Here is a 25,219-nt window from a genome sequence, read left to right on the forward strand (position 1 = left end):
ATCCTAGCTACCGGAGAAACAGCATGATACAGTGGATGCTGATTCATAGCATTCATACCTTCCTGGAGAAACATTACCCCAGCCCTGCAAGGTATTGCCACCTAGTTGGCATCGTAATTGAGTTTTCAAAAGGCCATTCCACCGTTCTATCAATCCAGCTGCTTCTGGATGATGGGGAACATGGTAAGACCAGAGAATTCCATGAGCATGTGACTATTCCCACACTTCATTTGCTGTGAAGTGTGTTTCTTGACCTGAAGCAATGCTGTGTGTAGTATCTTGACAATGGATAAGGCAGCCTAAAGCGTTGGAAAGTACTAAAGAATCAGACTCAGAATTCTATCTTTTCCTATTGTCCCTGTGTGACGGCAAACAAGTAGTTAACCATATCCCTCGATAATGCAGACTTTTCCGTTTGCTTCCTTTCAGTGTTCAATAAAAACAACTCCTCCACACCCAACATGCCGGCAACCCCAAAATATAAGGCCTTCATTTACCTAAAAAGGGAAGGAGAAAACTATTTTACCCTAGTGAAGATGGTTGGAAATTGTTGAACAACTATAAGATTTTATGAGTGTTCAAAATACTCGCGAATGTGTGACTCTGTCAACCCAATAAAAGGAACAAACACGCAGCCTACAACCCTCTTAAGATCTAAACTCCAGCCTTTCGACACCTGCCTTGGAATCACTGGCTTCCAGGCACACGCTGTCATAGAACGGAAAGTTCCCTACAGAGAACGTGCTAGGGGAGGGCTTAATGTAGATGTGGTGGGATGTGCAGTGTCGAGAGGACAGCGGTGGAGGACGCACTTAAAACATGTAAAAACCCGCAACCACTGTGCCTTCCGCTGGATATAAAGCACGTGGCGAATTTTACTTCTTCGATCCCCAACTGCCTACAGGCCTCACTCAAGAGGTCACCTCCACAAACCCGACCTCGAAGCCGGCCACGAAGGGACAACTGGAGAATGTATTCATTATCAAAGTTCTGTGAGGCCCAGAGACGGTATCGCCCTGGGGCCGCTGGGCCACGCGAGCCGGCCAGGGGGCGTGAGCGAGGAAGGGCGCGCGGCCCACGACGCGGGTAGGATCTCAGCCAAACTAACGACAACATTTATTAAACAGAAAAGATTGCAGGCCCAAACATCCCTAGATAGCCTTTCAATTAGTGAGTGTGGTAAACAGAGACACTGAACGCCTCCCGCACCCAGACACGTGCTATGGGAGCTCACCACGGCCGACTGCGCAAGGAGAAGCCGCCAGAGACGCCCTACTTCCGCGCACGCGCGGTCCAAGCCCGCGGGGCGCCTGGAACCAAGCTACGGTGGCTGTGCTGGAGATAAATTATTAACGCGCTCTGCCACCGCTGTTCTGCAAACGCATTCCGAGAAGTATTAACTGATAGGGAGAGTTTGGAAAGGCAACCACAAAGGCTCCTGGGGAAGGGAATGGACAGATGGATTTGGGAGTGGGAGGCGTAAATCTATGCACGAGCACGAAGAGGAAGAAAACCCTTTCCGCGCCTCAGCGAAGCTAGCAAATTCGAAAGTAGAGCTGGTCTCCGAGCAGCCCCGCTCGGGGAGCTCCGCCCTGGGGGGGCGTGGCAAAGCAGAACTCCGCCCTGCCCTGCGCTGCCCCAAGCCCTGGGCGCCGCACCCACACTTCGCTGAGTCGCTGCGGTCTGCACCACGAAAGCCGAAGGTGATCCAGGTGAGTGCTGGCACCTGCGGACAGCAAACAGCTTCGACCCTCGGGGACCATTTGCTCACCACTCTTGCACTGGGCGTCAACTATACCCCTGTCGCCTAGAGCTCACTCTTTCTCTCCCTTATCTGTAGTTTTGCTTTCTGCCTTTTCCTCCCTTTTGTCCTCCACTTGTTCAGCATCCTCCCCCCATCCGATCAGAGTGGGTTTGGAGGGTCTAAGCGGAGCCCGGCCTCGCTGGCAGTGGCCCAGGGAGATCCTCAAGGTCAACCCTCCCTTAGTTCCTTTCTTTCTTCTCCTCCTCTCCCCGGGCTTTGCAGTCAGGGAACTCTTTTTCCTGCCTCCCGGAGCTCACCACACCTTGCCAACTGCAAGTCTGGTGCAGAGGCCAGAGGAACTTGGGACTGCAGGGGCAGTAGGCTGTGCAGGCCTAATCGATAACATTGGTTTGTACGTGGCCTTGGAGCGCTGCGCCTGCTGCGATCGTCTGCGTGTTGCTAGGAACCCTCGAGGACAGCCTCAGAGAAAATTGTGTTTGTTTTCCTCCCATGGGTCATTTCCTGCCGCCGTCTTAGAGCGTGAAACGCCAAAGGGGGTGGGGGAGTCTTTACTTAAGGTCTTGCCTTGGTTTTTAGAAAAGCATTCCGCATCTTATCTGGTGTCGCTGCTGGGAGGCCCAGGGCCACAGCAGAGGGGCAGCTGCAGGGCGGTGGTAAAGACTGGAGGCGCGTTGGTGAGTCATTCCCTGAAGTTGTGGCTTTTGTAAATACTTTCCTTGGGAATCCCGAGTTTACTAGCTATGCTGTAGATTAGGGGACAAACAAATGTGGGAAAGGAGAAAAGGGAAGCAGAGTTGGGAAGGCAGAAAAGGAGCGGCAGGGGCTGGTGCTTTAATCCCTTAGTTGGGGGAAAGAAGAGTCCTGGAGGGGAGGGACGCTTTCTGCTGTGCGAATGTGTGGTTCCTTGTAGGGCCTAGGTGTGGTCATGCGGACTTGCTGCAGATTGTGGATGCCTCTGAGTGTGGCAGCTGAAACAAAGGCTTGTCATTGGAGATCACCTGGAGTCTGCAGTTTGGGGAAGCACCCAAGTTATTGGTCAAAGTTACAGGCTGTGTTTTATTTGTGTTTTATTTATTTATCATGAATTTAGTAGTGAGAGCATATTATCTGAGACACAAGAATGTTTATTCTCAAAGGAGTTAAATTCCAAACTAAATAAGATCTGAAGTCCAAACAAATACTTTCACTCCTGGGAAGACAGTGTGGTAGGCTTTTTCCTCTTGACACAATGTTACAGAAATAGAATACTTTGTCAAGCAATGTGTTTTTTTTTTTTAACCAATGTTACTATATATAAAATGGTGCCATAATGTGGTCAGCCATAGAAATGGCTCTCCAGGGGCTTCCTTAGTTTAAGAAACAGAAGTGAGGAAGGGCAATCTTCCCCTTGATTTAGACTTCCTAGAGTTCTGAGGAGGCACCATCCTGAAAGGGGAACCTCCTAACCTGGAGGTTTACAGGTGAAAGGAACATGATGTGAAAGAAGGTATTTATATATTAACCCAGAGAAATGCAGAAAAAGCCCCTAGGAGTGGCTGGAATGAGGTGGATGACAAACAGTCTGTCGAATACCTTAGGGGAGGGGAGAATGCAGCATCTGCTAAGAATTAACTGCAGTCTGCCTGTGTATCCTGTGATGGAAAACCCAAGCGGTGTCGAAGTGACTCATTTGAGATTTTTTTTTTCCTCTCTTCTGAGAGTCGTAGCTTAGTTTTCCTGTAGCCCTGTAGCCTGTGTAATAGCAGTCTAGGCACATCAGAATAGTAATAGTAATGTAAACTGTAATGGCATGCCAGTTGCTGTATTGCTTTGGTCCTTGCAAAGCTATATGTTCTGAAAGGTTGGAACACGTAGCCTCTACTCTTTTATCATACTGCAGTGCAGAAACTCATTAAAAAGAAAATGTTCCTTTTGGACCTTTACCAAATTTTTTTCTTCCAATTAGAAACATGTGAGGCTTTAATCAGTCTCAAACTCGGAGTTAATTATTAGCTCTGTATTCTTGTTAATGTGGTTTATGCTCAGGAGAGGATCTAGGGTTGGAAGCGGAGGGTGGCAGTGCTTCAAAAGAGGTGGGGTGTGGCCAGACATGCTCTCCAAACTCATTGAGAGGCAGTATAGCCAAAGGTTGAAGGCATAGACTCGAAGGAGCCAGACTGCCTGGGTGTATATGAATCCAGACTTTGCACTCTGATAGCTTTGTGACCTTGGGCAAGGTGCTTAACCTCTCTGATGCTCAGTTTCCTCATCTGTAACATGAGGATACTGTGAGGATTTAAATCATTTAATACTAATACTGGTAAAATGCTTAAAACAATATTTGACATGTAGTAAATGATATACTTGCCAATAATAATAAGTATTAACAAAAATAATTACTATCTCCTACCACGCTGCTTTTAGTCTGTGTCCCTACCCTTCAGACACACTGGTCTCCTTTCCTTATAGAAGAAAGAGACCTTTGCACTTGCTGTTTTCTCTACATCTCTCTCTCTCACATATCACTGTTTGTGTCATCAGAGCACTTATCCCAATCTGTTACTTGCCTGTTTTACGGTCGTCTTTTGTTGTCCCTCCAATCTGACTATATATTCTGGGGGTTCCAGACCTTCCTTCTCAGCCTTGATCACCATTGTAGCCCAGCACCTAGCATGACACACAGCAACTAGCAGGGGATAAAGAAGTGAAGAATTATCCAAAAGAAATACTGAAAGAGGTGTAGGAGTGGATTCGGGGCAGTTTCACTTAGGTAAAATTGTTTGTCCTGAGTTTATCCAATGGAGTTCATTTAATTAGTTGTTATGAGATATTAAGTCATCTGCAGGCTGTCCCTTAGGACCACATCTCCTGGGAGGTTCAGCTCCAGACTGTCCAGCCTGGCCCCCTTTGCCCTGGGCTTCTAGTTTAGGCATCACCATGTCAAGGACCTCTCACCCCTGGAGCCTTAGGCAACTAGGATCTGTTTGGGAGAGTTTGTCATTGTCATCACCCTGGCAAGGGAACTTAGGATTTGCTCTGTCTGGTTACAAGTCTAGTATTCTTAGATTCCTGAAGCTCAGAATTACTGGGTGAATTTCCGGCATGGGTGTTCACTGACTTTTCACACAGACGTCAGACTCTAGAGAAAAAGAGAACAGGTTGTTTGCTTACTTAGGCCTCAGCAGAGTTTGTGTCAGTTCAAAGTTGTCCCATATAACCGAGCATCTTTCATCTGGACTTGAGCAACATGCTGAGTCATCCCTCCCCCCAGTCCCAGCTAGTGTAGTAATGTATTAAACTGTTGTTTTCTGTACTGACCATTCACCAGAGTCTTGGAATCAAAATGGCATCATGTGGCTGTTTAATTGTAAAGCTGAATGTATTTGGATTATAGCACATTTCTCTCTTAAAGGGACAGATCCTAACTTATAGTTAGTTTCAGCTTCCCAAAGATTCTGCCAGCAACATTGATGAGGAATTGAAGACGATGAGGTACTAGAATTAAGGAGCTGCCTGCTGCTGTTCACCTCACTTGAGTTAATAATAAAGCCCTGGATAAATAATGCTATTCCTGTTCAACTAAGGTTTCATTTTTAGCCTTTGAAGATATAGCTACTGAGTATGCAGTGCAATTACCTGTGGGAGAATAGTTACTTTTTGTGGCCTGGGTTTTGATTCCTTCTCTTGAATATCCACATATTCTGTTTTAAATCTAGCTATCATTTGAAATGCTGACACTCAAACAGATTTATCCATCTGTTTAATGTAGAAGTAGCCAGAACGGGCATTTTGAAAATGTAAGTGGACCCATAGAAATCTGTGACTCTCCTTGTCCTTTTTCCCATTATGGATACAAAGAATTGCTTTTCTGTTACTTCCCTCTCAGGCTCTTGTATTTCTCCATTGAGCTTTATATGGGCTCAGGACGCTCAGCTGCTCTGTCTGAAGATAATGTTGAGGTCTGCCCTTTGTGAAAATCTCTGAAGGCGAAAGTGAGGATGGACAGCTTTCCCAGGGGCACTTTAAGCTGGCAAAGTAGACCCCAGAGCCACCCCCGAGGTTTCTGAATACCCACCTGGTATTTGGCACTCAGGGAACTCCATCTGGTCTGACCGGATATTATCTTTACATTATCTCCCATGTATTACTCTCTTATTAAAATCTTGATTTTTTTCGCTATATGTAAGTGAGATTGGATTAAAAGAACACAGCAACCAATAAACTAGAGATTTTAATGAAACATTGGGTGATGGCTTACTCTGAGCGCTTTATCATTGCTCTGTTTCTGGATGCAGGAAAAAAAAGGCAAGAACAGAGAAACCGCAGTACAGTTTGCAGAGAGCAGTATTGCAAATGGAAGTGAGGATTACCACTGTCCAACCTGGTTTTTATTTATTTTGGGGGGTGGGCAAAGGGAGAGCAGAAAAGCAGATTCCTTTCTGCCCCTCAGTTTCAGAGGCTGAGAGAGATTTCAGATAGAGTCGAGGGGTCATTCTGGAGATTATTCTTTTTTATTTTTATTATTTTAATATTTTTATTTAAGAAAATAATACTTAGAACCACCAAAAATGGTGATTTTTGAAGATGATTGTATAACTATATAGCTTTTACAGTGTGTGATTGTGAAAATCTTGACACTCCCTTTAACCAGTGTGTGATTGTGAAAACCTTGACACTCCCTTTAACTTACTTATGGACAGATAAGTAAGGACAAAAAGTAAATAATAGGGGTGGGTAAGGGTACAGGAGGTTTTGGGTGTCCTTTTTTATTTTTATTTTTATTCTTTTTTTTTGGAGTTATGAAGTTGTTCAAAAATTGATTGTGCTGATATATGCACAACTGTATGATGACACTGTGAACCACTGATTGTACACTTTGGATGTTTATATGTGAACGTATTGGCTAGTATGTGAATGTATTGCAATAAAGTTGCATTTAAAAATGTCAAATGTTATGGATTAAAAATAAATAAATAATTGGGGGAACAAACGTTAAAATAAATTTAGTAGCTTGAAATGCTAGTGATCAGTGAAAGGGAGGGGTAAGAGGTATGGTATGTATTAATTTTTTTTCTGTTTTCTTTTTGTTTCTTTTTCTGAATTGATGCAAATGTTCTAAGAAATGATCATGATGATGAATATACAACTCTGTGATGAAAAAAAGAAGAATGTTCATATTGTATGGTGATTGGTTTTATTAATAAAAATTTTTTAAAAAATCAAATGTTAAAAAATATATATATTCCATTAGGATAGGACAGTAGAGTAGGAGTTTAAAGAGGAATGATGCCAATTTCTGGAAAATGAGATCTCCTCAAATAATTATCTACCACTTTATTGTTCATTAAAAAAATATTTGATTAATTTTCATTTAGTAAAAGATAAGTCCTAGCAGTGTGGCTCAGAATTGATCAGTTAATTCAGGCAGGTGTCCAAATCCATAAAGGCCACCTTGTACTCTGTGCGTTGCTGGTTGTGCCCTGGGGAATTTCTTTGGTACAGCCGAGAGTGTCTAGGTACATAATGCAAGAGAGCGTTGTAGTAGGAGTGTCCAGTTGAATGTAATTAAGGAAGTTTTCTGGTTCAGCCTTGTTGTAACTGAAGGAACTCCTGCCCCAGTGAGATAAGGCGAGTGGTGACAAGCAGGAATTGGAGGAAGCTTTGTTACAGAAGTAGCATGTTCTCGGGAGAATCTGTCTGTAAAATTCTTAGAGGAGAGTACTTTAGTCAAATATTATGATTAAACTCATTGCCAACCCAGGCACTAGCACGGAGGATATCTTCTCTGAGTCCAACACAGCCTCACCTTAAACCCAAGTTTGACCACTACTAAAGTGAGACTTTAAAATGGTGCCTGATAGCCTTCTTCAAATCCACTGGGTGTCTACTGACCCTGGCTGCTTGAAGAGTTATTACGCCGGGTGCTGTTCCACCCCCTAAATCATCCTGTTGACCTCAGGTGCCCTTGAGGGCACTGGTATTCTCCCAGTCTCCGTGTAGAAAGATACCACGGCCTGGGCCTTTTCTGCTGCCCCTAGCCCCATGCCCCCCACCTGCCTCAAATTGTTGTTCCCAGTTTTCTTCCCCCAACCTGATATGTCCTCAAATGAATCATTATTTGTATAGTCATAAAGCTACAAATGGATGTGCTGCTGTTTTTAAAAAATAGTATAGAAATAATGAAGTTTCTAGAGTACTCCCAAAAAAGGACATTTATGTAAAACTTACAGCTAACATACTTAACAGTAAAAGATGACGGCTATCCCACTAAAATTGGGAACGAGCAAGGATGTCCACTCTCATCACTTCTATTTAACATTGTACTGGAAGTTGTAGCCAAAGCAGTCAGGCAAGAAAAAGATATAAAAGGTATCCACGCTGGAAACGAAGCAGTAAAACAGTCTTTATTTGCAGATGACATGATCCTGTATGTAAAGTATTCCAGAGGTCCTTGATTTAGCTGTCCCCTCAGCTGGGCGCTCTTGTGCCCTGACTCTGTCCCTCCCCCTTTGCTCCTGGGATGGAGGCCATGGTGCAGCTTCTGTACTGCCCCTAAATGGGACCTTTGTGGAGATGTTTCTTCTCGTTGCTCCCCATGCCGGAGGAAGGAGGTCCTCTGACTCCAGGGTAAGGAGCAACCTCAGAGCATGCTCACTGGTGCCCATCTGTCTGTATTCCGGGACCCGGCTCTGTACCTACTAGCTGTGTGACCTTAGGCAAGTTCCATCATTCCCCTTTGACTCAGTTCCCTCATCTGCAAAATGGGAATGATAATCATAACTACCACATAGGATTGTTGTGAATATCGAGTGTTAATTTATGTCAACTCTCTTACAGTACCTGACATATAGGAAGCATTTTATATGTACGCAATAGTGACATTATTTCCCATTTTGCTATTTTTACCAGATGGCATAAAAAATTCCATGAGGAGGGTGCATGGGTGGTTCAGTGGTAGAATGCTTGCCTTCCATGTGGAAGACCTGGGTTCAATTCCCAGACCATACACCTAAATAAAATTAAATTAAATTAAAATAAAAAATATTCCATGAGGAGTTAGTTGGAGGTTCCATTGGATCCTTGAATGGGCCTTTCATTTGAAGTTCCTTTTGCTGGCCATTCAGAATTTGGGGTGTCTCTGGCTATGGTATTGGAAGTGCTAGTCACCACAGTTTGGCTGTAGCCTGTGATCATCACTTTGAAAGATGAGGAGCCTTAAACTCTTACTTGTTTGGCTAGTGGAGTCTGGTGAGTGACTGTGACCGTGAAAGAAGGTCTGGGAATCCGGTGGCTGTTAGAGGTTAGACTCATTCTCAGAAGATACTTCATTCTCTTATCTACCTATGTTTGAGGCCCCTGTTAAAGCTGCAAGAAGAAACCAGTCTTCTAGCATGCATAACCGCCTGCATATAATTTTGAGGACTCAGCCACAGCTTGTTCTGCAAAACCTGCCTTAGGTCTCATCAGTCCCCTGGTGTTCTCAGGATGCTGCAGGAGAAAGGGCTCATCAGCAGCCTTTCAGGATTTCGGCTGAACATGAATGGCCAAGACAAGACTATGCCTATGGTTTTTGAATCGGACAAAATCACCTTCTGCAAACTTTCTCTCTTTTTTTGCCTAGAACAGCAGTTTTTAAAGTAGGGTCCCTGACCAGCATCACCTATGAACTTGGTAGAAATGCAAATTCTCACCCCCACCTAATATCTATTGTACTTTTTTTGGGGGGGGGATTGGAGTGTGGTTTAACAAGCCCTGCAGGTGATTTTGATACTGCTGAAGTTTGAGAATCACTAACCTAGAGCATAATCAGCAGCATTCTATTGAGTTTCTGTCTTCAGTAGCAAGTTACTCTTAAATGTAATAAGTAGTGTTTGCTAGCTGCTGGAATGCAATATACCAGAAACAGTGGCTTTTAAAAAGGGGAATTTAATAAGTTGCTAATTTACAGTTCTAAGGCTGAGAAAATTTCCCAATTACACAAGTCTATAGAAATAGCCAATCAGAGGCATCCAGGGAAAGATACCTTGGTTCAAGAAGGCCGATGAAGTTCAGGGTCTCTCTCTCAAGTGGAAGTGCACTTGGTGATCACAGTCAGAGTTTCTCTCTCAACTGGAAAGGCACATGGTGAACACGGTCAGGGCTTCTCTCTCATCTGGAAGGGCATATGGCAAGCACGACGTCATCATCTGCTAGCTTCTTCTCCTGGCTTCCTGTTTCATGAAGCTCCCGGGGAGGCATGTTCCTTCTTCATCTCCAAAGGTCACTGGCTGGTGGACTCTGCTTCTTGTGGCTATGTTCTGCTCTGCTCTCTCTGAATCGCCTTCATTCTCCAAAATGTTTCCTCTTTTATAGGACTCCAGAAACTAATCAAGATCCATCCAAAGGGGTCAAGACATATCATCACCTAATCCAGTTTAACAACCACTCTTGATTAAATCACATCTCCAGAGAGATGATCTGATTACAGTTTCAAACATACAGTATTGAATAGGGATTATTCTGCCTTTATGAAAAGGGATTTAGATTAAAACATGGCTTTTCAAGGGTACATACATCCTTTCAAACCAGCACAAGTAGTTAAGGAGGTTTAAATTTCCTATTTGGTGAGGGTGTGTTTATTGGTTTTCTTTCTCTTGGAAAGAATGAAATTATCTAAAATTGAGAATGTTGATGGACTAGACTTTGGGCCCAATACATGATCCCCTATGAATGCAGGAGGGTGAAGGATGCACTGAAGGAGAAGTAGGTTGGCGAACAGTGGTGTATTCTTATGAACAAAGGTTGTGCTGCACAAAAAGGAACAAAGTTGTGAGGTGTGCAATGATGTGAATGAACATGGGGGACTTTTGGTGAGACAAAATAAGCCAGAAACAAAAGCACACAATGGTATGGTCACCTTTAGAAAATGCTTATAAGAAAACAGGGGCCTAGATTGTAAGCTTTTAGAGCAGACACATTAAGTCCGGAGTGATGATTATTATTTCTGGACTTTGAGAGGCTGTTTTATAGATGTATCACCTCATCTTTAGAGATAAGAATGAAGCTGAACAGGTTGGGGTTGAAGTGATTCAGAACATAGGGATAAGGAAGACAGTGTCTATATTTTAGAACCACACATACTCTTTGAGACCAAGGGAGAAAGGTTTATTTTGTCTGGAACTGAAATGTTCTGTAGTGCATAATCTAATTTAACCTGTCTGCATAGCTCATTTGAACAACTGAAACACAGAGCCCAGAATAAGAAAGAGGTCCTTTAATCCTGTATAGATTATTGTAATGTCTGGATACATCCTAGAGTATATTAAGCAGATAATCAAAAAGTATTGACAAAGTCCCTTGAGGGATGGGAGAAAGAATATAGAACTCTTAAACCTTGCCATCAGGGAATCCACTGATACTGTGTCAAACTTTAGGGACACCCAAATTAATAGGCCATGCCCTCAATCATGAGGCTTACTCTTTTGAAGCTTATGTAAGTAGCATAGAAGCTCAGACTACCTATAGGCATGCCTAAGAGTTACTTCTGGAGGACCTCTGTTGTTGCTCAGATGTGGCCTCAGTCTCTCTAAGCCAAACTTTGCAAGTGAAATCATTGCCCTCCCCACTATATGGGACATGACATCCAGGGGTAACCGTTTCCCTGGTAATGTGGGAGAAGATTCCCAGGGATGAATCCAGACCTGGCCCTGTGGGATCAACAATTCCATCCTGACCAAAAGGGGGAAAAGAAGTATAACTAACAAAGTATCAGTGACAGAGAGAGTTCAAATAGAGTCGAGAAGCTACTCTGGAGGTTGCTCTCATATGAGCTTCAGTTAGATCTTGCTACCTATCATAACCTGCCAATCCCCAACCAGGATCATTCCAGCCAATCCTAAAGAACACCTAGAGTAATATATAAGATTCCACAAGGGTTTCAGGCACTAGAGTAACCTAGAGAAACCTACAACCTCCAGATGGGTCCCTGGTCCAGATAAATCCTGAAACCTAGCCCAGCCTCTCCAGAATATCAGATAGTTCCATCTCGCTACCCCATATTAGTGACAGACCCTTCCAATAGCAAAAATTAAGAACTGCCATAGCCCAAACACCCCTAAAGAGAGGGATGGAAATATCAAAGGTGATGGTGGAGTTTTACAGAGAAGATAAGATTTAAGAAATGAATATGAATGCTGAATCATTAAATTGCTATCTCTTTTAGTCTCCAGTATTTTAGAGCAGCTAGAAGTAAAAACCTAAAATTGTGAAATTGTAATCCATGTCACACTCTGAAATATGTTTTACAACTAATTGTGATGCTGTGCTTTGAAATTTATAGCTTTTTTGTATATGTGTTATTTTTCACAAAAAAAAGAAGGCAAAAAAGTTGATTGTCATGATAAAAAAAGTATTTAAGTCCTCTAGCCTCCTATATTCTGGAGCAGCTAGAAGGAAAAATATGAGAGGATGGTATGGTAGCCCATGACAGACTCTGGGATCTGTCCTGTAACTACTTGTTGAAGAGTACTTTGAAAACCATTGCTTTTTTATTTCTTTGCTTTGTATGTATGTTATACTATACAATAAAAAAGTTAAAAATAAAATGTGATAAGTTGGAAACATTCTCTATTCTCACAGAGCACACAGCCATTTGGAGATGTATATTGTTTTCATTGATCAAGTGCATTCATTGTTCAAGTGGTCTGTAATAGCTAATTTTATGAAACAAGTCTTCAAAAATTCAAAAGGAGCCTGGGGCCCTCAAGGGACAGGAGTAAAAGCTTCTTAGAGGAGGAAGTAGGACTTGTACTGTGATGGCAGGATGGAATTTCCTTAAGGAAGGAAATAGAACAATTTGAGTAAGTTTAGGAGTTAGGACTGCTCTAGTGGTATTGCCTCACAGTCCCTTGTTTCTTAACCCCAGTACATGAGACTCTACCTTCTACCTTTCCCCTAAAGCCCGGCCATTTTTTCATCTGTCTGTGCATTTGGGCAGAGGACCACCTCTTCTATTTTGGAACTCTTTCTTTGTTACTTTTGGGGTCTGTACTACTGTGTGTCTCTTTGTACCTTGAAATTTAGAGAGGAAGGAGGAAATGCTAACTGTTACACAGCTTATAAAGCCCCTCTTACAAGCTGTCCTCTCTGACCTCATCTACTACCTGCCCCACCATTCGCTATGGTCCAGCCACTCTGGCTTTCTTTGTATTTCTTTAATATGCCGGGCTTTTCCTCACCTAGGGCCTTGGCACTTGCTGTTCTGTTTCTTTCTCATCAAGTGTTGGTGCAAATATTGCTCCTGCAAAGAAGCCTTCTGGGATGATCCTGATAGAGTCATAAACCAGCACCACCCCCATTCTCTCTACACCATTGTCCTTCTATTGTCCATAGCAGTTATCACTCTCTGAAGGTACTTTTTAATTGCACATCGGTTCCCAGTGTCCCGTCATTGAGATGTCAGCACCTCCATCTCATTCCTCACTACTTCATTCCCTGCCCCTCAGCAGGGCCTGACATACAATAAAAGCTTTATATACTGTGGTTGAATAAATGAAGTAAGCATTCTTAGGCTCATTATGCTGTCCATGCCATGAGACTAACAGCATCTAAGTAGAACAGCTTTTTGCTGAATTTTTGAATCCATTTAAGATAGTATCAGAGCTAATTTCCAAGTAAGAAGACATTGTTGATTTGTAGAAAAATTGTCTCCTAATTTAGAAAGTGTTACATATGTGGACAGATGTGTACATTGGCCAGCATTTACAGTGTCTTAATATTTGTATCCACCTTTATTAAGTGATCATACTAGGTACTTATATAGTTTATCTCATTTAATTCCCCAAACCACCCTGTGAAGGTAGTATTCTATATTTTTATATACCTTTTTGTGCTAAGTATTTGCTTATTTCAGAAGTTACAGAAAAGTGTAAAGGAAAATCATCTATATTTCAGCCATCTAGAAATAACTATGCTTAGGATTTTGAAAAGTTTTTCCTGTAATTTTTTTCTGTGAATGACAGAACTGAGATTATGCTGCATATGCATCTTTTTTCCTACTGTTTTCCCACCTAACATCTTTAACTTTTTGCACAACATTTTCCATTGCGTAATATTCTATTTATCAATATATTTAACTGGGCCTCTATTCTTGGACATCTGTAACTTTTCTGTTTTTGCTATTATAAATAGTGCTGACATGAGTGCCTATGAATCAGTCTGTTCACATTTCTGATTATTACCTCAGGATAGATTACTAGTAGAATTAAAGAACCAAAAAGTATGTACGTGTAAAGAATGTTACTTATTGCCAAGCTGTCCTCCAGAAGATTCTATTTTACTCTTCCCTCCATAGTATGTAATAGTGCAAACTCTAGGTATTTTTAAATATCCTTATCATGTGATAGAGGATATCAGCTCATCAATTTTAATTTATAAATGTAAAAATTAACCTGGAAAACTGATATAAATGCAATTATATATCCAGGTGAATTGTAAAGTCATCGATCTACACCGTATTGAAAGGCCAACTCAGAAAGGACTTTTGGACTGTGGGCATCTAGTACGTGTAGAAGACAAAGCATAGGGCAGAGTTCCCACCTACAAGGACCTTATCTTGTAGGGTTGATAAAAGGTTTGCCGGTGTGTCTTGGGAGCAGCCCAGTTGAGTTGTTCACGCCAGTGAGGTTTTGTGCCAGTAGTTATCAGCTTCTCAAGCCTGGCCCCATGAAGCTATCTGCCACTGTGGGGCAGGCACAATCTAGGGTGTGAGTATCGCTGCATGGGGTGTGGCCACTGAACTGACCCACCTCCCTTCTCCAGGTGCACTTACCACACACACAAAGGCCAGTTTCTAAAGGGATGGATGCCACCATCACTTTGCCCTGGAGTCCTCGGAGAATGAGGATTCAGCAACTGATGGAGTTTTTTAAAACCCTGAATGAATTAATCTGATTCTTTCCCCAGAGGCCAAGCCTTTATACCATTTTTTCAGTGCCTCTGGGATTTATGTTTTCAGCAGCTGTTGATAACAAAGCCTTTGTCTGGGTTCTAAACTCCTCTTTCTCAACTAATCCATACGTCCACGTGCTTCCATCATTTCAAAAGATACTTCTGAGGGAAGTAAAGGAAACTTAGGTTGGTTAAGTGTATACTGTAAGCCTGGCACTGTGCCAGCTGAGAAACATTATCTCAGGTAGAGGCTGGTTGTTCCTGAGAGCCACCTGGAGCTGCAGTTCACTTCATTTATTTCACAAGCATCTGCTGAGCACACCTCTGGGCTTGGTTAGGAGGGTGCCAGATAAACATGGTACCTCCCTCATGGCAGCTTGAGGCTCTTGTAATTGGGTGTTCTTTCTGTTTTAGCACTGATCACACCAGTTGCGGAAGTACAGGTTGCTGTGGGCTAATGAAGCAGGATTCCTCTCTTGGTGGGAGTGGGAGATATCAGGGAGGGCACTCCCTGTAAAAAAGACACTGAATTAGGTTAAGTTGTAAATTTTGCAGCTCTGGACCCTTAGATATCAATCCAGTGGGAGGCTATTTTCCAGTGGCAATTTTCCAGGCTTTGCTTCTCCACCAATGCAGGTGTATCCGGCTGCTCCTGTGGAAAGAGTCTCAGAGAGCGTCCTTTTGCTGTTCCAAAGCTTTCGCCACGGCTAATCATGCAGTCCTTTGCAAACCACCTGCTCTAGCCTCAGATTCTGGGGCCCCCTTACTGTAAATTCTATGGCCTTAAAATGACTTATTTTTCCTGGTTCTGCTTCCCCTGGCCCACATCCAAATTCCTTTTCCCTCAATACAGATTGCACAGTGTGAGGAGTGTAACTTTGACTAGGGTGTGAATGTAGACTTTTTATTAGAGAAGTTGTGGGTTTAGAGAAAAATCATACTTAAAATACAGGGTTCCCATATACCACCCTAGTATTAACACCTTGCATTGATGAGGTGCATTTGTTACAATTGATGAAAGTACATTTTTCTAACAGTACTACTAGCCATAGCCCCAGGTTTAACCTAGGATTCACTGTTTCTGTCTTGTACAGTTCTGTGGATTTTTTAAAAATTTATATTCTAGTAACATATACACAACCAAAATTTCCCCTTTTAACTGCATTCAGATATCTAATTCAGTGCCGTTAATTGCATTTCCAATGTTCTACCATTAACCCCATCCATTACCAAAACTTTTCCACCATCCCAAATAGAAACTCTACATTTTAAGCCTTAACTCCCTATTCCTTCCTCCTATCCCATCCCCTGGTAACCTATAGTCTAGAGTCTGACTCTGTGAGTTTGCTTATTCTAATTATTTCATATCAGTGTGATCAAACAATATGTGTCCTTTTGTGTCTGGCCTATTTCACTCACCATGATGTCTTCAAGGCTAATCCATGCTGTTGCATGAACCAGAACTTTATTCCTTTTTAATGCTGAATAATATTCCATTATTGTATATACCACATTTTGTTTATCCATTCTTCAGTTAATGGGCACTTGGGATGCTCCATCATTTTGACAATTGTGAATAACGCCTCTGTGAACATTGGTGTGCAATTATCTGTTCGAGTCCCTGCCTTCAGTACTTTCGGGCATATACCTGATAGTGGAATTGCCACATCATATGTTAATTCTGTACTTCACTTTCTGAGGAACTGCCAAATGGTCTTCCACAGCAGCTGTACCATTTTACATACCTCTCCCCACCCAGCAATGAATGAGTGTTCCTGTTTTGCCACATTCCTCTCCAATACTTGTAATTTTCCATTTTTTTAATAGTAGCCATTCTAGTGGGGATGTATAGTTGTCCATTTTTGAACAGTTACTTTCCTGAAGGTTCCTTGCCTACTATAGAGACACATTACTCAAGAGGCACTTTTCTGTCTTGCTATCTAATTTCCTCTACCCCAAGCCCATAAAAATCAGAAAAACAGAGGTCAATGACTGAGCCCCCAAATTCAAATGTTTTGCCAGTAGCAGCTGGAGTGTTGTTGTTAGTTTTAGAACCTGCTCTGGTTCTAGCAGTGTCTTCACTAAGCTGTAAACCTAGCTGAACCTCCATTTCCTTCTCTCTAAAATAGAACTGTTGGGATTTTGGTGAAGATTAAAAGTAAAATTTTAGGGGCGGGCCGCGGTGGCTCAGCGGGCAAAGTGCTTGCCTGCTATGCCGGAGGACCTCGGTTCGATTCCCGGCCCCAGCCCATGTAACAAAGGACGGAAAAACAAAATACAATAAAACAAGAAAATGTTTAAAAAGATGTTTCCCTTTCTTCCTTCCTTCCTTCCTTCTCTCTGTCTTTCCTTTAAAAAAAAAAAAAAAAAAAAAAAGTAAAATTTTAAATGCCGCACAAATACCAGGAAACCCCTCATTGCCAGGGAGCCTGGCCTCCTGTTCCTAGGTCAGGGCCTGGAAGCAGATTCTTGACTTGCAAACTGAGACCTAAACCAAACATGCTTATTATTTATTTATTTATTTATTTATTTATTTATTGCATGGGCAGGATCCAGGAATTGAACCTGGGTCTCTGGCATGGCAGGCGAGAATTCTGCCACTGAGCCACTGTTGCACTGCCCATGCTTAATTTTATTATCCTTAATCAGGAGGCTTCTGAGTTAGAGGCAGTTTCATTCTAGATGGGCTACTAGGCTGAAATGTGTTGAATTCCAAGGATATCTGATGGATTGGAAGCCTCAGTCATTTTTATTTACTTTCAAAGAGGAGGTGTTCAGTATTGACAGTATATGTTTGTTTTACCTTCACCCTATAGCTGATTTTCTAAAGTTTGGAAGGTACTAATTTAGAAGAGAGTGACGGCAGGGAAGCTTGGAGCCAGTTGGAGACTCCTTGCCCTCTGCGGTCATACAGGACAGGTCTCGGGTAAGTTGACCCGGTGGTGGTTCTTGTGCTGAATCATGGAATCAGCCCTTCCCATGTGGCCCACCTGCTACCCTCCTTCCTTCCCCTTGGAGGGGCAGGTGGACGTGCCTCCATGGAGCAGCTTATGGTGCAGAATTTAGGAGGGTAAAAGCGATGAGCTTTACTGTGAAAAAAAAACCTTGCTGAATTTCACAAACATTTGTCTGAGATATGGAGAAGAGGAGGCAGACTTTTAGGACTTCAGCCCCAAATGTTACTTCTTAGAAACTTATGTATAAAAATTAAGCTGCTTGCCTGCCCTAAATTCCATTTGGCAAAATATGCTTTGACCTCATAGTCAGTTCAGCTTTAAATTTTCAAGTAGAACTGAAAGGGGATTCTGAAACCAAATGAATCTGAATTTGAATCCCAGCTCTGGTACTTTTCTGTTTTACATCTTGGGAACATTAGCCTCTGGCTATCTCTTTGGAAAACAGGGATAGTGCCATCTTGTTGAGTTGGTTTTGAGATGGCCAGAAACACTGTAGAGCAGGGGTAACCTTCCCAAATGTACAGAAGAGATCAAAACCAGACAGAATCATCAGGGATGGAAATAAGGGCCTGAAGGCTGAACACTGGCAGGTCACCTGCCTTGTGTGTGATGGGCAGTCAATTGAAATCTGTTGAAATACTGTAGCTGTTTCTTTTGTGTCCTGCCATGCTCTGGCCCTTCTTCCACCTGGTTATCAAAGCTCAAATAGGCTGGAGGAGCAGTGACCTTGAGTTCATGAGGGATTCCTCCTGCCTGCCAGATTTGTTCTCCTGATGCCCAGTCTGTTTCTTTCCTTCACTCCTCTTTCCTCCTGGGGCAGGACAAGAGTTAAAATAGATCATTCACAGTGGCTGACCTCTGGAAAATGAGCTGGGATTAGCTCTTTCCCCCAAATATTTTATGATGAGAATTATCAAGCAAGCAGAAAAGTTGAAAAAATTGTGCAGTGAATATCCATAGAGCCACCACCTGAATTCTCCACTGAACCTTTTGCTATATTGGTTTATTTATTCATTTTTTGATGCATTTCAAAAGAATTTGCAGATATCAGAAAACTGACAGGGCTGGTTTTGAAGTGATGGCTTCATGGCAACATGGGATCCCCAGGAGCTGCCCTCACCTGCGTATCTTGGTGGCAGGAACCATATTCGGCTTTCAGAGCCCTCAAACTGGGCCTTTTGCTGCCTGTGGGCCATGTCACTGCTGGAGCAGCCCACCCCCAGGACAGAAGGGAGGGCCCACAGTTCTAGCCCTCAGTGTCCCCCAGGCCAGCAAACCAACACACAAATAAAACTGGGGATTATTCTGTTTATCCTTTCTCCTGTTCCTTTTCTCATCTGTTTTGTTGTTGTTGTAGTTGTTGTTTAATATATTCTTTAGCATTTTGTCACGCTAAATATTTTTTTTTCCAAAATGTGATTTTCATGGCTAAATCATCCTATAGCAATAGCTATTACAGTGATATAGGTGAATTTCATGTATGTAATGTTGATCAAAGGAACCCAGGGACAGAAGAGAACATATAGCATGATTGTACGCATATTCTACTTGAATCTCTTTTAACAAAGGGGCTTTTTTTTTAATTGAAGAAGTTGTAGGTTTACAGAAAAATCATATATGAAATACAGAGTTCCCATATACTCTCCCCACCTCCATTATTAATAACGTGCATTAGTATGGACATTTGCTACAATTGATGAAAGAATATTGCTATAATTGTGCTATTAACTATAGTCTGCGGTTTTAAATTAGGGGTCACTGTGTTGTACAGTCCTGTGTTTTTATTTTACTTTTTTCTAGTAACATTTTTACAACTTAAAATTTCCCCCTTTTAACCACATTCGATGGTAACATAATACTGTGAATGTAATTGACAGCTCTGAATTACGCTTGAATCAGTTTTCATTCTGTTGTCTGATAGATAGTAGTATCTCTGACTACCTCTGAGAAACAGCACATTTACTCCTATCTCCTTTCATCTCTTAGTATACATGTGCTGTCAATAAAGCATGGCGTTCTTTAAGACCGCATGGTGTTTGGGTGCTAAATCCACGTGGCATTCTTTCTTCCAGAGCCAAGATGGCCGTCCTCTCTAAGGAATATGGCTTCGTGGTTCTCACTGGTGCTGCCAGCTTCATGATGGTAGCTCATCTAGCCATCAACGTTGCCAAGGCCCGCAAGAAGTACAAGGTGGAGGTGAGTGGGAGCATAAGCTGGTGCTTGTGTAGGTTTGTCCAGGGACCAAAAGTTTATCCAAGAACTGGTTTTCAGCCCTGGAGGGAGAGGTGAGGAGCTGGTGGTCAGTGGTGACCATTTCAGGACTGGGTCTATTAGAAATTCTGCCCCTTTCTGGTGGGAAGGAGACAAGACATGTTGGACTCTCTTGGGAGCTAGTTTCCACCTTACTGTGTCTCTTCTGTGGGAAGGCAAGGGGTGCTGGAGTTAGAACAGTGTGCTTTGGGGCAGGAGCTATTCGCTAGGAAGAATGGTATTTTCTGAAGAGAGTTAGGTAGCTGTGTTGTTTCCTGGTATGCCACTTAAAAGGTGGTTTTGGAAGGTGGTTTTCCTGTATTCCAAGTAGAAAAGAAATATGTGGTGCTCAGGTTAGTCTGAGCTTGGACGTTGGACATAGGGAGGGAGTCTATTAATTCTTCTTTTAGTTTGCAGCTGCTCTGAAAGGGATAATTACTGAAGTTGTCCCTGGTGAACAATTTTAAAGTCTGTTTTTGTTTAGCAACTTATAATTAGACTGCCTAACTAAAGACTCTTAAAGTTTTCCTATCTAGTGTGCTTGTTTTTTAATAGACACTTATATTCTTACGCATTCAATTTCTGCTCTCCCCTTGAGGGAAATCTTTAAAAGATGTGGTATTTGATGACTCTTGGGATGGAGCCATTTCCCTATTGAGTCTCTGTAATACATCTGTAATCCATCATGGATGGCACAACATCAATGAAAATCCCTGGGTTTGGCACAAGGTGCCTATATCCGTTGTGTAACTATGGTAGAGACATAATCTAATTACTGCATATTGAATAGGAGCTGATTAAATCTGCCTCTGTGTCACTATAAATATTTAAATAGAAATTGAATGATCGCCTGTCAAGGATACACTAGAAGATACCGTGAAATAGATTATCTTTAAGGTTGACTCTGACTCTCCACACTGAATGCTGCTCTTCGCCCTCGGGACTAACATCCTGTACTTCCTTTTAACAGTATCCTACCATGTACAGCAGCGATCCAGAAAACGGGCACCTCTTCAACTGCATTCAGCGAGCCCACCAGAACACGTGAGTGCCGCCCCTCCTCCCCACCGGGGTGTTTTCTCTCCAACACCTCCATACTCGGTGCTCTGTATGTGCTGAGGAATAGCCAGGATAACAGTCATGGGCACCTCGTTAAAAGTGTCATAAAGGCGGAATTCTGCATAATCTTTTCAAAAGTCTCTTTAATGTTGCACTGCCCCTCTGCAGTATTTGCAGCACATCCTCTCTACAAATGATGGTGAATCTCCCAACCCAGGGAGAGGAGAGGCTTTGAGCTCTTTAAGGAAACACTAATTTACCAAGACTTTCCTCATCAGTTTGTTAGATCTGAGATCCCTTTTACTGTGTTCTGAGTTACCGCTAACCTCTTACAACACAATAGAGGGTAGACTTTAATCAATGTTAATTTTACTCTTGGGCTCTGTGCAAGCATACTTAATAAGGTTTTTATTTAAGTTTCTTCCTGTCTGTTCCAGGTTGGAAGTGTATCCTCCCTTCTTATTTTTTCTAGCTGTTGGAGGTGTTTACCACCCGGTAAGTTCTTCCACTGGGTTTTCATATATTTGACTTTAATTCACTGAGCTATACTCAAGGAGGGAAGAAGGAAATGAACATTTAATCAATGTCTTCAGTGTCTAGGCACCATGTATTCAACAGGATTTCATGCAGTTACTTCTTACAAAGTTCTTTAAAGTAGGTAGAATTTTACCCATTTTTTAACAAATGTAACTTTCACAGGATCAAAGAGCTAGAAAATAGGAAAATCAGAGTTTGAACTCAGGGCTCTCTGATTTCAAGAAGTTCATATCTATAAGAGTTTTCACTTGCCGTATTCATTCATTCACACAACAACATTTAGTAATTACTAGGGGTTACAACACTGGTCAAAACAGGCAAAAGGAACCTGATTTCATGGAGCTTACCATTTAATTGAGGGCCACTGACAAAGAGCAACATAAGTAAATTATGTAGTATGTTAGAGGGTGAGAGGTGCCACCAAGAGACTCTAAGAAGGGAAGGGGCTGGGGTATAGTGGGGCAGAGGTAATTTTGAATAGGGTGATCAAGGAGGGGCTTGCTGAGAAGACAATGGCCATTAAGCAAAACTCCAAAGGGAAGGAAGTAGGTACTGCAGATGTCTCCAGCATCTTCCAGACAGAAGAGCAAGTGCAAAGGCCCTGAGACAGGAGCCTGCCCGGCAGGTCTGTTGAGCACAGGGAAGGACACGTGGCTTCTCTGGAATGAGGGGACAGCAAAGAGCAGGAGACAAGGGCAGTGCAGGAATGGGGCAGACATCGGAGCCATGTAGGCCACTGTAGCCCTTCTAGGCTGTAGACGTGGTACGTACTTGAACCTGTCTAAATAAAGCAAGTTTAGCCAAGACTGCCTGGTTGCTATTGGGATCTTGCTTTGGACAGTGTTCCCTTTTCAGGAACCAGTTACCCCTTAATTGAGTTCTGACAAGAATGCTGACATATACTTCTGGTCCTTAGCCTTTTGTAACCTCCCTGCCTGTACTGGAATGGCCTTGAGTTTTTTTAAGCTGCCAGGATGGCACATGGGTAGTTCATGACCTTGAAGTCCTGTATTTTTTCAAGGAAACATCAGCTGTTCTCCTATTTCTTTCTAGTGCCTCTAAAGAACCCAATTTTCTAGCGAGTGACTGGTGCTTCAGCTGGTCTAAGTAACCTGGCTCTCTCTGCATTGGGCAGCGTTATCACCTGATGTGTACTGCAAACCCCATAGCTGTCCCACTTCCCTAGATCCCATTCCTAGCTCAGTTCTTAAAACTAATCCAGGAATTTTAACAAATGATTGTGACTACTGAATCATTAATTGATATTTCTTGTTAGTCTCTAAAATTGTGGAACTGTAACCCATACCATACTCTGAAATTTGCTCTGTCACTACTTGTTAAACTGTACTTTGAAATTTACCACCTTTCTACATGTTACATTTCACAATAAAAAATATTTAATAAAAGAAAAAAAATAATCCAAGAACTACTCAGAGAACAGGCCCTTAAATTTGTTCCTAGGCTGATAGTAATTAAGCAACATTATTGTAAAGAACAGCCTGGGTGGAGACTTACAGAGTTTGTACATAGTTACTTACGCGACTGGGGTTTTTCTTTTTGGTATTTCATGCTCCTGCTGATATTTAACCTTGCCCAAAGTCAACTAAACAAACAAATCCTTAAGTGGTAGTGATTTTACCACCATAAATATCACTACTAAATTGTAAATTCATTTGGGAAATGTTTCATGTCCTCACTCACTCTCTCCCTTTCTTTTTTCCCCTTCCTGCTTTTGACAAAACGGGTCACCCCAGGATGATAGCCAAATGGGCTTTTTTTTTTCATCTTGCATAAGCTTCTGCTCTCTCTTCTCACAGCTGTGAGAGACAGGGAGACTTCTCCTGTCAAGATTACTTATTCTTGGGTTCACAACCCAACTCACCTTCCCCATTTTTTTCTAGTGGAGTCCCATATCTACATGCAGACTGCCGCACAGTCTGCTTAGAGCCCCGTCCTGGTGAGTAACTTCCATGGAAATAAGGTCACATACAGGAGCTGGAGTTTGCAGTAAATATCATGTTTGGGCTCCCTTTGGGACAGCAGACTTTTCCTCTAGTCCTGCTTTTTATCGATGTCCTCTTCTGGATTACCCTTAGATCCCAGGACTTGCCTCTCCTTCTCTTGAGCTCTAGCACTTTGGGCTCTCCAGGACAAATAAGTTCCCTCCATCCCACCTGTGTAGAAAACCAGTACTACTTTCCAAGGTTCATTAGCAGTTAAAAGAATCACAGAGCTTTGTTGCCCCCCCCCCCCCCCCCCACAGAACAAATAACTTAGTTCTCCCCTAACTTTGGTAGGGAGTATTTTGCCATATCCATGAAACTAGTATGTTTTTGGTAAACCATTGCTTTATCAACATTAGGTGTTAATAAATGTGTACCTATTTCTTAAATACACACACTAACGTAGCCCTTCTATTTTAGCGTATAGCTTCTGGTTTGGGCTTGGCTTGGATTGTTGGACGAGTTCTCTATGCTTATGGCTATTATACAGGAGGTAAGTAGATATTGACATTTGCCAAATAAATTTAAAATCTTATACTACTATATTTTCCTTAGCAGGGTTTTAAGTAAGGGTGGAAATAAAGTAGCTTCATAATTAGGTGAACCTAAGTTCTAATATTTTCTTTCTTTTACCAACCTTCGAGTAGTAACAAAAATTATTTTTATTGAGTATTTCCTATCTGCCAATTGCTGTTCTAAGAACTTTACGTATGCTGTTTAACCTCACAACAGTTTTATGATATAAATAATATATCCCATAATATAGATGAGGAAACTGAAACTCAGAAAAATGAAGGCTGAAGATCACAGAGCTACTAAATATAAACCTGAGAGCTTGGCTCTGGAGTAAAACCCAGGCAGCCTCACTCCAGCCTGTGCTCCTTACCCCAATATAAGAGAGAGGAGATGAAACTTTCTTGCTGCACTTACTTCTTTGTGAAAGAGGGAAATACTTGCTTCCTAAGGGTCCTAGAGCAAAAGCTGCTCTAATTGCTACTCCATAATTTTGTAAGATCCAGTAGTACTCTTTGTGATAACTTGCAGAATGTGACATATTGACAGCTTTAGGCTAAAGAGTTGATTAACCTCTTAAGACCAGAAATCTAACGTACAACCCCAGGTGCCTTGATGTAAGACTTGTAGATGTGGAAAGGATCTTAATTCTGGAGTATCCACAGTAAACTCTACTCTTTCTTCTTTTTCAGAACCCAGCAAACGGAGTCGAGGAGCCCTGGGATCCATTGCACTCTTTGGCTTGATGGGCACAACGGTGTGCTCTGCTTTCCAGCATCTTGGCTGGGTGAAAACTGGCTTAAATAGTGGGCTCAAATGCTGCCATTGAAGAATTGCAGAGTTTAAAAAAAACCCATTCCTTTTGAATGATTTACCTTAACTCCCTCGCCCCCCCTTTTTTTTAATGTAATAAAACCTACCTGGCATCAGCCTCATATCTAAACCTTTTGACTCCATCACTTCTTTTGAGTCTCCATCTAAATAAAATAAGTAGCCTGTTCCAGTAAGATGAGAGAGTAGCCATAGGTATCTCCTCACTCTGCCAGTGGGTACTCAGTATGTGAAGCTGGGAAAAAGTATAATTATGCTAATATAGTCATGTCATGCCACAATGATGAAAAGTCGGGGCTCAAGGAAGAAAAGTCCTTCCATTCTAGTTAGGATATAAGATTTTCTTATCACTTGCTGCTAATACTTAGGATAACAGTAAGGATTTTTTTAATTTTCTA

The 25,219-nt window shown here is 42.2% G+C and overlaps 1 protein-coding gene across 2 annotated transcripts; it reads left to right on the forward strand.

The window, feature by feature from the left end:
* The first annotated feature begins 1,559 nt into the window (after positions 1 to 1,559).
* On the forward strand, positions 1,560 to 24,933 carry MGST3 (microsomal glutathione S-transferase 3). Of its 2 annotated transcripts, XM_077156823.1 has the most exons (7): positions 1,622 to 1,712; positions 2,342 to 2,439; positions 19,701 to 19,824; positions 20,849 to 20,922; positions 21,375 to 21,432; positions 23,898 to 23,970; positions 24,683 to 24,933. In XM_077156823.1, exons 3-7 carry the CDS (start codon positions 19,708 to 19,710, stop codon positions 24,817 to 24,819), a joined length of 459 nt encoding a protein of 152 aa, XP_077012938.1. In that variant the 5' UTR covers positions 1,622 to 1,712; positions 2,342 to 2,439; positions 19,701 to 19,707; the 3' UTR covers positions 24,820 to 24,933. The 2 variants fall into 2 exon arrangements, with proteins under 2 accessions (XP_077012937.1, XP_077012938.1); XM_077156822.1 differs by lacking the exon at positions 2,342 to 2,439 and having other exon boundaries at positions 1,560 to 1,712.
* The last annotated feature ends 286 nt before the right edge of the window (positions 24,934 to 25,219 follow it).

Source organism: Tamandua tetradactyla, chromosome 4 (assembly GCF_023851605.1).
Source record: "Tamandua tetradactyla isolate mTamTet1 chromosome 4, mTamTet1.pri, whole genome shotgun sequence".
In the NCBI taxonomy this organism is placed as follows: domain Eukaryota; kingdom Metazoa; phylum Chordata; class Mammalia; order Pilosa; family Myrmecophagidae; genus Tamandua; species Tamandua tetradactyla.